Source organism: Melospiza melodia, chromosome 22 (assembly GCF_035770615.1).
Source record: "Melospiza melodia melodia isolate bMelMel2 chromosome 22, bMelMel2.pri, whole genome shotgun sequence".
In the NCBI taxonomy this organism is placed as follows: Eukaryota; Metazoa; Chordata; class Aves; order Passeriformes; family Passerellidae; genus Melospiza; species Melospiza melodia.
The window spans coordinates 11523060-11536000 of NC_086215.1; the positions used below are offsets into that span (position 1 = coordinate 11523060).

At 48.8% G+C, this 12941-nt stretch overlaps 1 protein-coding gene across 1 annotated transcript; it reads right to left on the reverse strand.

Annotated features, from left to right (window-relative positions):
* Nucleotides 1-1243: 1243 nt before the first annotated feature.
* On the reverse strand, nt 1244-12625 carry TRAF1 (TNF receptor associated factor 1). Its single transcript, XM_063174701.1, has 11 exons — nt 12402-12625; nt 10888-11107; nt 10184-10268; nt 8705-8803; nt 7647-7808; nt 5402-5473; nt 4757-4822; nt 4152-4556; nt 3509-3686; nt 2813-2961; nt 1244-1765 (listed from the first exon to the last, which is right to left on the reverse strand). The coding sequence occupies exons 2-11, from the start codon at nt 11094-11096 to the stop codon at nt 1550-1552; spliced, it is 1641 nt and encodes a 546-aa protein (XP_063030771.1). The 5' UTR covers nt 11097-11107; nt 12402-12625; the 3' UTR covers nt 1244-1549.
* Nucleotides 12626-12941: the final 316 nt, after the last annotated feature.

The following is a 12941-nucleotide window of genomic DNA, read 5'->3' on the forward strand; positions in this document are numbered from 1 at the left end:
GTTTGATCCAGACACAATCACACAGGAATGATTTACTGGAGCAGAGAACTCTTGATAATCCTCCGATTCCAGCTCCTTTCAGTGCCGGCCACTTCCTCAGCGAGGCGCTTTGGTGCTGAGGGTGGGAGAGGAAAATGGGGAAGGGCCGGGCTGGGAGCGGAGCCCCGAGACTGGGAAGGGGACCCGGGGATTGCTCCGGCTCCGAACGAGCCTCGCAGGGCTCCTGGAGCCCCTCCAGGGATGGAAATGCCCTCGGGAGAGGGGCTGGGTCCGACGGCTGCCTGCACCCTCAGTCAGAGCAGATAAGGCTGAGATCTGGCTGGGATCAGGCTGGGATCTGGCCGGGATCAGGCTGAGATCTGGCTGAGATCTGGCTGAGATCTGGCTGGGATCTGGCTGAGATCAGGCTGAGATCTGGCTGAGATCTGGCTGGGATCTGGCCGGGATCTGGCTGGGATCAGGCTGGGATCAGGCTGGGATCTGGCTGAGATCTGGCCGGGATCAGGCTGGGATCAGGCTGGGATCTGGCTGGGATCTGGCTGAGATCTGGCTGAGATCTGGCCGGGATAAGGCTGAGATCTGGCTGAGATCTGGCCGGGATCAGGCTGGGATCTGGCTGGGATCTGGCTGGGATCTGGCCGGGATCTGGCTGAGATCTGGCTGGGATAAGGCTGAGATCAGGCTGAGATCTTGCTGGGATCAGGCTGAGATCTGGCTGGGATCTGGCTGAGTTCAGGCTGGGATCTGGCTGAGATCTGGCTGATATCTGGCTGGGATCTGGCTGAGATCTGGCTGGGATCTGGCCGGGATCTGGCTGGGATCTGGCCGGGATCTGGCTGAGATCTGGCTGGGATCTGGCTGGGATCTGGCTGGGATCTGGCTGAGTTCAGGCTGGGATCTGGCTGCTCTCTGCCAGCTGTGCCTTTGAAAGGAGGAGCCCTGGGCATCGGGTTTCGTGTCTGTTTGTTTATTTAGCGTGGATTTGATCCATATCCACCCTTTTTCTAACTGAGCTCTCTCCATGGACTCTGTTGAAGAGCCTGGAAGTGCTCTCCCAGCCAGGCAGCTTTCAGGGAAATACACAATACACAGAGATGTTCTGGGCATTTCCAACAGGATCTTCCTTTTCCCAGAAAGAAGGAAAGGAAACAGCAAGGAAGGAAAGTGTAGCACAGCTCAGCTGTTTCTGTAACCTCTCCAAGCTGCTCAATTCCCTATCTGACAGTGAAAAAACCACCAAGCCTTTCTTAAGTTAGTGAGTTATTTTTTAGGAAATAAATAAAATCATAAGAAAATATGAATGATTGTAATAAATACAGCACTTGTCAAAGTGATACAGAGAGGAGAAGCATAATCTATTTAGGTAAATTACTCCAGTACTCTGTCCCTGGAAGAACATTTGAAAGGTGGAACAGAGGAAAACACACAGAATATCCAGTTCCTCCCCAAACAAACTTTGATAAATATTTGTTTACGGGGTGGGTGTTTTTGAAATGCGATGCTTTATCACAACTGATTATTTTAAAGGCCGGCCACACTTGAGGAGCTGCTAATTTGTCTCTATGATGCACTTGAGGAAAAGCGTGTCCTCCCTGACGTAGGCGTGCTTGGGGGACTGCAGCTTGGCCAGGGGCAGGAACAGGGGGCAGCCACTGGCCACGTTCATCTCATTCACGGGCCTCTGGAAGGAGGCAGAAGTCAGGTCTGGGCGAAAGGCATCGATGATGTGCTCCCTGTTGTTTTGGTCAAGCAACATGAACGTCACCTGGAAAACAGAACGTGGCAGTGGGGAGTTACTGGGGTGCAAAACAAACCAGGGGCAGAAGTGCTGCAAAAGCAGCTGGTGCTCCATTGATAATTAAATACAAGCTGTAACAAAGGTTTCCAGCCTGCAAGGTCGGCTCATGTGAACTCCCAGATGAAGATTTTAAAACTTTGCTACCCATAAAGTGAAATTAAATTAAATCAAGTAAGGAATTATTCCTTGGTAGAGAACTGCACAGTCCAAAGTCTCTCCTGACAACTTAAACAGCCCCTGGGTTTGGTTACAGTGATTGCATTTATTCTGTTTTTGTGCTTTGGAATCAGAAGAAACAGCTCAACTGCCCATGCACAAATATGTAAAAGACACAACTTATATATCCCCACCTCGTTACTCCTTTTATTTTCTCACTGTTCTATACCTTGAAATATGAAAGATCTGTAACAATCTTTTAATACAGTGAGTATTGGGAGCTTTGATTTCTATTTTTTGGCTGTTAACTGGCAATAAAACTATTTATAGGAAAGGTTTACAGAATTATTACCCCACAAAGGCAAGTGCCAGAGCACAGGTCAGGCCCTGCCATGGTTTCACTGCCTTCCTAACCATTGTTGCCATTATCAGATCTCACTTTGGGGAAAAACCAGCCCAGGATCACCTCAGACATCTGTGGCACCTCTGTAAGTGGAACTCTCACCTCACCCTTGTGATGCCTTCAGGCACCAAATCATAATTCCCTCCTAAACTGATATTACCTGTGTTTAGCAAGGGATGTGTCTGGCTTTAGCCCAGGTGGACACGGGTTGGAATATTCCAAACACCACGTTCTGGTGGTGAAAACCCTGCCTGGCAAATCTGGAATGTCAGCAGGAGCAGCTTTCCCTGCAAGGGACTCCAGTAGGACACAAATCACTACCCAGGGCTGCAGGGCAGCTCCTCACCTTTGGAAAGGGATGTGGAAAAGCACTCAGCTCCCACAAAATTCCAGGCAAAGAGTCACCTTGTGCTGGCTTTTGGCTGGGATCAGATGGGAAAGGTTTCCCTTCTTACCTTGTGCCTGAAGGGCCACGGGAGCAAAGCGTCGTAATCTCCCTTCATGACAACGAAGAACAGGGACATGTGGGTTCCCTTCCCTGTCCCATCCCCGTTCAGGTACACCCTCAGACACACCTTGTAGCCATACTTTGCAGTGTAGAAAGCTGAAAATCAGAACTCTTCATCAGTAAGGATGGTTTTTGGGGGGAAATAAGGCATAATGTGTGTTCTGGCATATGGGAAAAGGCAATGTGTGACGTGGCTTGCTCTCACAGAAAGGAGAGCAGACAAATCAACACCCCCTGGAGATTACAAGCAATGAAAACCTAGTGGCTGGAATCCTTTTAGTGCCTCAAACCTTGGTGAAAATGACCTGTTATTATAAATTATAAATTACACAAGTGTAATTTACCTAATCCAGTTACTGCCCCCATGGGAAGGAGCTGCAGGCACCAGCTGAGGGCTGGCAGGGATGGATCCACTGCAGGAGCTGTGCTGGGGGCCACGGGCAGGGTGAGAGCCCAAACCAGAGCACAGCCCTCTGGAAATGCACATCCATGCCCTGCATTACAGATCTCTGCACAAACAGCAGCCCGGCTTAAGGAGCTGCTCAAAGATGCTCCTGCTGCAGAAAGGAGCAGAGTTCTGGAGAAATGGAGGGATTCTGAAGGGCTGGGGTTTGTGAACACACATCTCCATCCGGTGCTTTACCTGGGGAGTACAAACTGACTGTCCTGCCAGTCACAGAGTCCTGCAGCTTCCTGCCCACCTCGGTGATTTTCCAGAGGAAGATGCCATCGTAGGAGGCTTGCTCAGAGAACAGCAGGCTCTTGTGCAGGCTGCTCAGCCCTGCATCCTTCTGCATCAGGCACTGGTGCAGCTCTGCAATCTGAGAGGAAAAAAACAGTCCTCAGCCTGCCCCTGCTGCAGGCTTTGCTGTAGTGGTGGCTGCATCCTTCTGGAGCCCTCATGTTCTGGGAGCTCTGCTTTGATTCCTTCCTAAGTGACAGCAATATGTCAAAACATACCCAGAGATGTTGTTTGGGCCTCCAGGCAAAATGTTGCTGTGAGAGGATCAGGCAATTAAACAGCTCTGCTGCCTGCTCACAGTCTGATCATGGCAAACTAACACCCAGAGCTCTCAGGAGTATCTCACTACCTAAACGTGGATTTAGAGAACAAATATTAGAGATCCACGTTTGAAAATGTATCAAACAACAAAAAGATCCTGAATATGTGTCCAGAACTGAGCCCTCCACAGCTCAGACTCCTGTTCTGGTCCCTACCCCTGATGTGTGTCAGCATTTACTGTGTACAGAACAAGCACCCAGACAATCCCTGCTGTCATCTTTACCTTCAGCTCAAGGCCCCGTATTATGTTCTGGTCCAGCTCACTCTGCCTCCTGAAGGCCAGGATTTCCAGATGGGAGCTCTCCACCTCCTTATTGAGCACTGCCACAATGTTCTCAAACACCTGCAGCTTATTTTCCAGCTCAGAAATCACCTTCTCCCTCATGAGCTGCTGCAGGACAGACTCATCCCCGGGGACAGAAGAAGCAGGGAAACAGTCCAGCTCTGGCTCTGCTGGCATCTGCAGCTCACAGATGCTTTTCCCTGCACTCCTCAGGCTCAGCTCTGGCCGTGGGGAGAAGCCCTTGGGGCACAGGGATCCCTGCAGGTGCCTCATGTGCTGCAGCAGGAGCAGCATGTGCGCTCCCACTGCAGATTTTTCATGCTCCTGGATCTTCTCTTTGCTTCCCTGGAAGAGACAAAGCTGTCACTGCCCCCTCCGTGCCACCCCAGCCACCCTTCAGCCCCCGGGAGATGGAAAGCTGCAGGGTGCAGCTGCAGCTCCATCACCTGGCAGCAGAAATGCTGGTTCTGTTTTGGGAGACGTTTCCCTGAAGGGAATGTCCAAACCAGGGTGTGGAACATCCTGAAGGGACCTGTTTCACTCACCCTAAATGCACAGCCAACTTCAGAAAAACAGCAGCCATCCTTGCTGGCTGAGGATGTAGAGTGGCTCTGTTGAGAAAAGAAGCAGAAGAAATAATCAAAACCAATTGAAGGGAATTATTTTATTCCCCTACAAACACCTAAGCCACAAACCCAGCAGCTATAAATCAGATTAATTCAAATCAAGGTAATTCCACAGCTTCCAGTGCCCAACCAGCTTTGAAATGGATGGTAAATCAATTCAGAGTGTGGTGAGAGCAAGTGTCCTGCACACAGCCTGGCAGGGGGGTGTCCATCTCACCCCAGAATGACAAAACACAATTTAATGAGCACAGGGATCACCCAATTGCTCACAAAGATGCTGGAAATGCTCTACAGCACCTCCTGGTCAGGTGGCTCTCACTGAAGCTATGAGAGGAAACAAATATTTGCCCATTTTACAAGGTTAATTGGGAAGATAATTATTGAAGGTAATTGTGGGAGCAGGGGAGGGGAAGCAGTGAGCAGGGTTTGCTGGGATGTAAAGAGCAGCCAGAAACAACTGCTGGATCTGAAGATGCTCTCAGGTGTTTATTTAATCTGAATGAACAAATGATAATTTTATTAATTGAAATAAAGCTGCATTGCACTCCCTCATCTTTCACCCACCTTTTCCTTTGATGCTGTTTCTGTTTGCACAGGTTTTTGTTCCTTGCATAAACTGCCTTCACATGAATGCTCCTGTCATTCAAACAAGGGAAAAATTCAGTACCTTATTTAATTATTGAAATAAAGGTCACCCTGGGATATTGGGTACAAGATTGGCAATGTGCAGGTGTTGCCAGGTTCAAGTCATGTGCACACACACAAAAATGTGCCCTCACATACATGCAGTGACTAGCAGGGGGTTACAGAGCAGGAAGCAACAATGACCAGCAGAACAGGAAATTCAAATATATACAGATATATATATAAAAAAATGTATATGAAGATAAACAGGTTACAGCACAGGAAACTCCAATATAAATTCAAATTCAAATATAAACTCTTCCTGCATTGACTCCATGCACTTTGCTCAATGTGCAGACCCTTCTTGCATCCTGCCATGAACACTCTGGAGGCTGGAATCCAAATTCTCCCTCATGATGTGCTGCAGAAAATGCACCACACTCCCAGGAGCTTCCTGCCTTTTCTGCCTGCAGGAAGGGTGAAATGATCCCTGCCCCTGGCTCTGTAATATCTGTATTTAACACAACTGCCAGCTCTCCCCTCACTCTGCACAGGGGTGGTTTTCATCCTCACAGCCTCCTCTGCACAGCAGTTCTGAGGTTTCCCTTTCAGTTCTCAGAAATGCAGCCACGGGGTTTTCTCACTCTCTAACTCATTTTTTAACACTTTTTATCTTGCCAGCGATCTTATTCATTTCTGCTCTTTTACTCCTCCAGCTCACCAATTTCTTGAGGGGGAGTGGGACTCTCCTTCAGAGGAGAGAAGTTTATTTAAAAATAGAGCAATACAAAAAAATCACCAGAACTTAAACTGAGTGAATAAAATGAAGAGAGCAAGGGCAGCACCCAGAACTTACTATTTTCTCCCAGAGGGCTGTGGACACGTGGAACACCCATAAACAATCACAATTGTGAGCTCGGTGCAAATTCATTAGAGCAGATAATGAGTTCTACACGTACTAAAGGAGGCCGAGAAAAAGCCCCACCTCAAGGCCAACCCCCTGCTCGGTTACCAAGGTTTCCCAACCCAAATATCAAAGAGGTGGCGGCTGAGTGGGAGGAAAGGAGCTCTGGGCAGAGGAGGAGCCGGGCTCAGGCTGCCCTGCAGCCCCAGCAAGGCTGGCAGCAATTCCTGGTGCCACCTCCTGGTGCTCTCAGATCTGGGTTCAGCACAGGCAGGATGAGCCTGCTCTGGGTTCTCCTCTCTCTGCACGTCACTGAGGGATGAGCAACGCAGGTTTGGGTTTCTTTTTTCTACCTTGTTGAGGTTGGGATTGAAGGCACTTGTTTACCACCCTGAGATATCCCACACTTTAATCCAGCTCCACACCTGGAATCCCAGTGCTATCAACCCATTTTGGAAGCCTTCTCCATGGCCTCAGGTCAAATACAGAATTTTCTTGGGGGTCTGTGCCCTTCAGCACAGAAAGTCTAAAATTCTCAGCAGCCAGGACTGCCCAAGAAGCAGATTTTAGCAGAGCAGCCCATTCCTGCCCCAGGAGGACTCATATTCCTTATAAATCTCTCAGCTCAGTATTTGAAAGGCACCAATTTGTGACACTTTGGACACACAGAACATCTCTGAAATATTCACAGCCCTCCTCTCCTGTGGGTCTTTAATCACCATGTCCACCTGCAAGGCTGGCAATTATCCTCTTGGGATCATTTGGAGGGAACAATATTCATTGTTTTGAGCAAATAACATTAAAAAATATAAAGCAAATATGTTTGAATGGGCACTGAGATATTTGTGGCAGATTCAGGGTGAAATCTTCCTGGTCTGTGGACACTGTTGATAATTTGGAGATTTGTACCTGGTCAGATCTAATAGAAATAATATCTGACAGAATCCTGCCCTACACATCTGTGGGTAGTTTTGGTCTGAACAAACTTCAGCCACTTTCAAGATCCCCTCCTGCTGCTGTCTGTGCTTTTCTGGTTTTCTCTTGCCTCACACCAGGACTCATTTTGAGGCAGGAGCTGAAACCAGGGGAGCACCAGGGCCCTTTGTCACATCACCAGCACATTATCACATCCATTTTCCCCCAACACTCCTGTGGGAAAATGATCAAACTCAGGAAAATTAAATATTCCCCGAGTGCAACGAAATCAGGATGGGAAAATGGCACCAGAGATCATTGAAAGCATCAATAAAAAGCCTTTATTTGAGAGAGAAATGTTCTTACCTGGCACTCAGAGCTGGCCAGGCTGCAGTGGCACTGCTGACACACTGTCACATTATTGACACATCCATTTTCCAAGTGATCTGCCAGCTTCCTCCTCATCACCACGTGCCCACAGCCAGTGTGGCAGGGGATCAGAGCATATTCACATAAACTCTGATGCTCCTGCAAGTACAGAGTAATAAAGCAGCATGTGAAGTGCTCATTCACATTTATCTATAAATAGATATTCACATTTATCTATAAATAGTCTCTGTTCTGGCAGCCCAGGGCTCTGATCTGCATTTCTTCTAAGCTTGGGTAAAGTCCCACCCCACAAAGTTACTGAGATTACTGGTGAAAAATTCACCAGCTTTACTGGGGCTTTTTTTGTTAATTATTAATTTTGAAAAAATCTCAAAACCAAAACCAAAACCAAACAACATTTGGTAAATTCAAACATGAGGTCTCCCTTAAAAAGCCCCTTAGGGCTTTTGCTTAAAAACAACATGATCCTGGCCCCAGCTCTCTCCCTTGTATTCATTACTCAGATTTGCCAAATCTTGCCCATTTAAATATTTTAACTGAGGCATTTGAGATCAGTCTGAAAAGAATGGTGAATACAATCAATACATTGACAGAGGAGGGTATTATTTCTCCAATAAAACATCCCAAGGACATTGCCTAAACAATGTCCTGGAGACTGAGCTGCTCTGCCCCTTGTAGCAGCCTTGCATTTAAATAATAAGGAAACCACTGGATAAAATATCAAGCTGATGTAAGTTTGTGCAATGTGAGTTTCATTCAGAATGTTCTGGATTTGGCTAAAGCCCCGCTAAAGTTGATCACAGAAGCACAGAATGATTTGGTTTGGAAGAAACTTTAGAAATCAGCGAGTCCCAACCCCCTGCCAGAGGCAGGAATAGATTAATGGCACATTTTTAGACAAAAACATTGGTATGAATCACAATAGTGACACTGATTCGAATTAATTGCATTAATTTGTGTCTGCTGATACCCTGGTTTCATTGCCTCTCTGTCCCCACCCCATGTTAATCTGAATAAACTCTCTTTGAACATACCTCAAAATCCTTCATGACACCAGACCAGCTGCACCCAGGGGTCACACAGCGGACTCTGAGCTCAGAAATCTCTTTATTAATGGCAGCATCACCAAAAGCCTGAAAAGAAAAAAAAAGTAATAAAAAACATTGGTCAGAAAGCACTTTTGGATGCATCCTTGGAATAGAAACAGGGTGCTAGAAATCCACACCTTGATAAATCTTTAATTTTTTAAAAATTAACTGTACTACATAAGACTCTGTGACCTGGCAAGTTAATCTTAGTGCAGTAGAAGCCCAAATAATTATGAAATAATTTCTTTCTTAGCGCTCAAAAATAATTTATTTGACACGATATTAATTTACCGAAAATGAGCCAAACTACAGCTCTTAGTTTGCATTTCTTTTCACAGGAGCCCGAAATATTTCACATGCAGCGATGTGCTGACAGGACCCTGCCTGTGGGGTCCCTTAATGAATGCATTTCATTATCGGGGTCATTAACACCTCCTAAACGTGCTGCAGTGAGCACTTGAGAGTCTGCACCGAGAGCACGGCTCAGATCTGGGCTGCTTCCATTTAGCAGCGTGCTAAAAAAATCTGAACCAGATGGGAGAGAGGCTTGTTCTTTGCACTACATGGATTTTTGTTATTCTAGCACGAGGAATTGTAGAATTGTTATGTAATGATGAAATACTGCTCACTTTAATATTACACCTTGCACTAAAATGGGGGTCCTGGCACAAGAGGAAGGCCTGCCACAGTTAAAGGCATCGGTCATTGGGAAATTCATTCCAGAACTGAGGATTTCGGGTTTTTTCTGGGATGTCACCAAGTTCAGCATCAGCAGATCCATTATTTTTGCTGCGTTCTAAACTTTGGCTTTTATGCCACTTCCAGCTGCCTGATTGTTTTCATTTCTCCCCCAAAAATGTAGACAAATTATGTGTCTGTTGATATCCCTGCATGTAATGAGAGAGGAGGGGAAAGGACAGGCTGGGACTGGGCCTTAGGGCCCACTTTGCACAGCAATCTGCCAGGAAAATCACACAAGAAGAGATCTGCACCATTAAATTACAGATGAAACATTGGCCAGGTGTATAGTTTGTATCAATTATTATGTTCAGCTTCATGTTTGAGGGGTACAAGAAACCATGAGGTTGGAAAATCCATTAAAACACTTCCTGAGGATAATAAGTAACAGTTAAGACATATTATTGCAAGTAGGAAAGCACCACTTACTTTGAGACAATAAAAAGTTAATCATATGGAAGAGTTTGGGATTTTACATTGCAGAACCTGGATTTGGGAAGTCCTGAGGCTGCCATTACACTTTTTAAAATCAAAAACTCTGGGAAATCCAAGTTATTGAAGCTAAAGTTAAAATGTGTAACTATCAGCTGCTATTGCATTTTAGATTATTCCCTTCTGAACTCCAGTGCAATGATGACTGCAGAGAATGGTTATTGATGAATTAATGATCTGTGAACTACAACTTACCCTGTCTTCTGCCAATAGGCTTTCCTCACCTAAAGTGTTAGGATCTTCCTCTTTACATTTCTGGCAAATTGCATTTTTATTGTTTCTGGTAAAAAGAAAGAAAAATTAAATACCAATCCATTAGTGTACTGCAGTTTAGGAAGTCTCTGTATAGGCACTGCCACAAATAAACCCATGAAAATTGTGATTTCCACTCAGAATTCATAGTCCTTGTTCACTAAAGGCCAATTCTTGAACACACTGATGTTTAAAAAAGTTTTGCTCTTCTGTTGTTCAAGATCAGGACTATGCCCATTAATCTTATCTGTATTGCAGGAAAATAAGGGCAGCCTGAACCATAAATGGGAATAAAGATGGAATGCTATTTATCCCATGAATGATTCAAAAACTCCAAGTAGGAAAGAGAATGTGAAAACGGAAATCTTTTAAAACACAGAAAACACCCATTTTGCCCAGACAGATACAGACATATATGACATTATATTCACCAAAACTCCATAATATCCCTTATCAAAGAGCTGTGAAGTGCCAAGGAAGGATTAAGTCAGCCTTTAAGGTTAAATCAGAATTATTTTATCACAGACAGAAAAGCTCCATCAGGCCCCATGGCAGAACAAGGAGGAGGCAGGGAATATCCTGCATCCCCATGGAAAATCCTGGCAGCAGGGAATGCCAGGGAGCCCCTGGCACAGCCCAGCACCTACCTGACAATCCAGGTGAGGCAGGCAGAGCAGTACCTGTGCCCACACAGCGTCTGCAGGGCTTTCTTCAGGATGTTGTGGCAGTTGCTGCACAGGAACTTCTGCCCAGGCACGTCCTCACAGATGCTGGTGGGGTACCCAAAGGGGAACTCGTTCTCATCAGGGGCAGAGCTGGGGGGGTCCTGCAGGCTCCTGGGGCTGCTCTCAGCCATCTCAGCGAGCTCTGGATGAGAGGAGAGACAATCCAGGTGCTCAAACACTCACTGGGATGTGGGAGGATGCAGCAGAGCCCCAGATCTGAGCAGCAACCTCGCTGTGCTCGGCTGGCTCTGCAGTGACAGGCGCGACCAAATGTCACAGAGGGGTTTGACCTGCCACCAGCAGGAAATTACACCTTTAAAATTTCCCTCAAACACAACACAAAAATAGACCTAAAAGTGTCCTAAAAAGGGTGGGCTGGGGTTTTCTTTCAAGAGTTTTTAGCTTGTAGAAGGATGAGCTCCAGTCCCGTCAGTCCTCATCACACAGGATTGTTTCTGCAGAGTAAATCCCCAACCACATAAATTCTCAAAATTCGTGATTTCACTTCATACACACAGAAACTGAGCAGCTGGTGTGTTGACAGTGACTTTCCCGAAGTCATAAGACTTGTGGTGAAATGACAAAGGAAATCCCAAGGCCACAAGCCCTTGATGCTGTGCTCTGGCCAGGCCCACCTGGAGCCACATGTGCCAAGGTGTTGTGCACATTCAGGTCAGTTTGGTTGCTGTGCAGTGGGATATTTTTGGAAATGCAGCCAAAATCGATTCTGGTGTTTCTTGGAAAGTCCAAGGAAGGTTTTCACCCATGGAACCGGTGCAGTTTGATTATAATAATCCCTTCATTAAGGCTTTTTTCCCCCCATGACAACACTGACACACCATACCCTGTTTCAGTATTACCAGCAGTCACGCTGACTGAGAAATCTGAACATGAATGACTGCAGGCTGCCGTGGGCAGGCCGGGCTGGCGCTGAGACCGCCGCGATGTGAGCAGGGCACAGCACGGGCTGGAGGCTCTGTGCGGGAGCCAGCAGCGTTTCCCATGGCCTGGCTCGGCCAATTCCCTCCGCAGCACCGGAGCGGGAGCTCGGCAGTGCCCGCAGGGGCTGCCAGAGCCCTGGGCTAGAGCCGGCAGCACAAACGCCACGGAACCGAGGGGGTCCGGGTGGTGCCGGGGCACGGAGCGCTGCGGCCCGGAGTCTCTCAGCCACCCCGGCTCTGGGGACGGAGAGCGGCCGGGAGCCCCGGCCAGCCCCGCTGCCCTCGGGCATTCCTGGGGCGCGGTTCGGGCACCGGGCCCGTGTGTGCGGGGGCTGCGGGCGGTTCTCCGCAGCGGGGCCCGCTCCCTTCCATCCCTCACGCTGCTTCCATCCCTCCCATTCCTCTCCATCCCTCACGCTCCCCTCCGTCCCTCCCGCTCCTCTCCATTCCTCCCGCTCCTCTCCATCCCTCCCTGCATCCCCGCCTCTCCCGTACCTGAGCCCGCCGGGCCCTGGCAGGCGCTCACCGCGGCTACCGGGGCCGCTCACCGCGGGTACACCGCGGCTACCGGGGCTCTTACCGCGGGTACCGGAGCTCTCACCGCGGGTACCGGGCTCTCACCGCGGCTACCGGGGCTCTCACCGCGGCTACCGGGGCTCTCACCGCGGGTACCGGAGCTCTCACCGCGGGTACCGGGCTCTCACCGCGGCCACCGGGGCCGCTCACCGCGGTACCGGGGCTGGGCTGGCTGTCGGCGATGCTGCCTCGCTCCGGCCGGGAGGAGCGGGGAGCCCGAGCCGCGCCCCGGGGCCGGCGGGATCGGGGCTTCCCCTGCTCGGGGCAGCGGCGCCGTGCCGGCCGCGGGCACGGGGAACTGCCCGGGGAAAGGCCCCGCCGGGCGAATTCCCCCGGGCTGCCGAAATGGACAATGTGGCGGCCGGTTCCTGCAAGCGGAGCGGTGCCGGGTGTGCCATGGTGCCCTGCAAGCCCTGCCTGCCCCGACATCCCCGCACGGGGCAGCCCCGGCCCGGTCCG

What these genes read in the sequence shown, in the direction of transcription:
- TRAF1 (XM_063174701.1), bottom strand. Translation starts at nt 11,096, where the DNA reads ATGGCTGAGAGCAGCCCCAGGAGCCTGCAGGACCCCCCCAGCTCTGCC. An exon ending in GCCTATTGGCAGAAGACAGG is followed by an intron (nt 8,804 to 10,183) that starts GTAAGTTGTAGT and finishes TTTTCTTTTCAG; the next exon opens with GCTTTTGGTGATGCTGCCAT. An exon ending in CGTGGCCCTTCAGGCACAAG is followed by an intron (nt 1,766 to 2,812) that starts GTAAGAAGGGAA and finishes TCTGTTTTCCAG; the next exon opens with GTGACGTTCATGTTGCTTGA.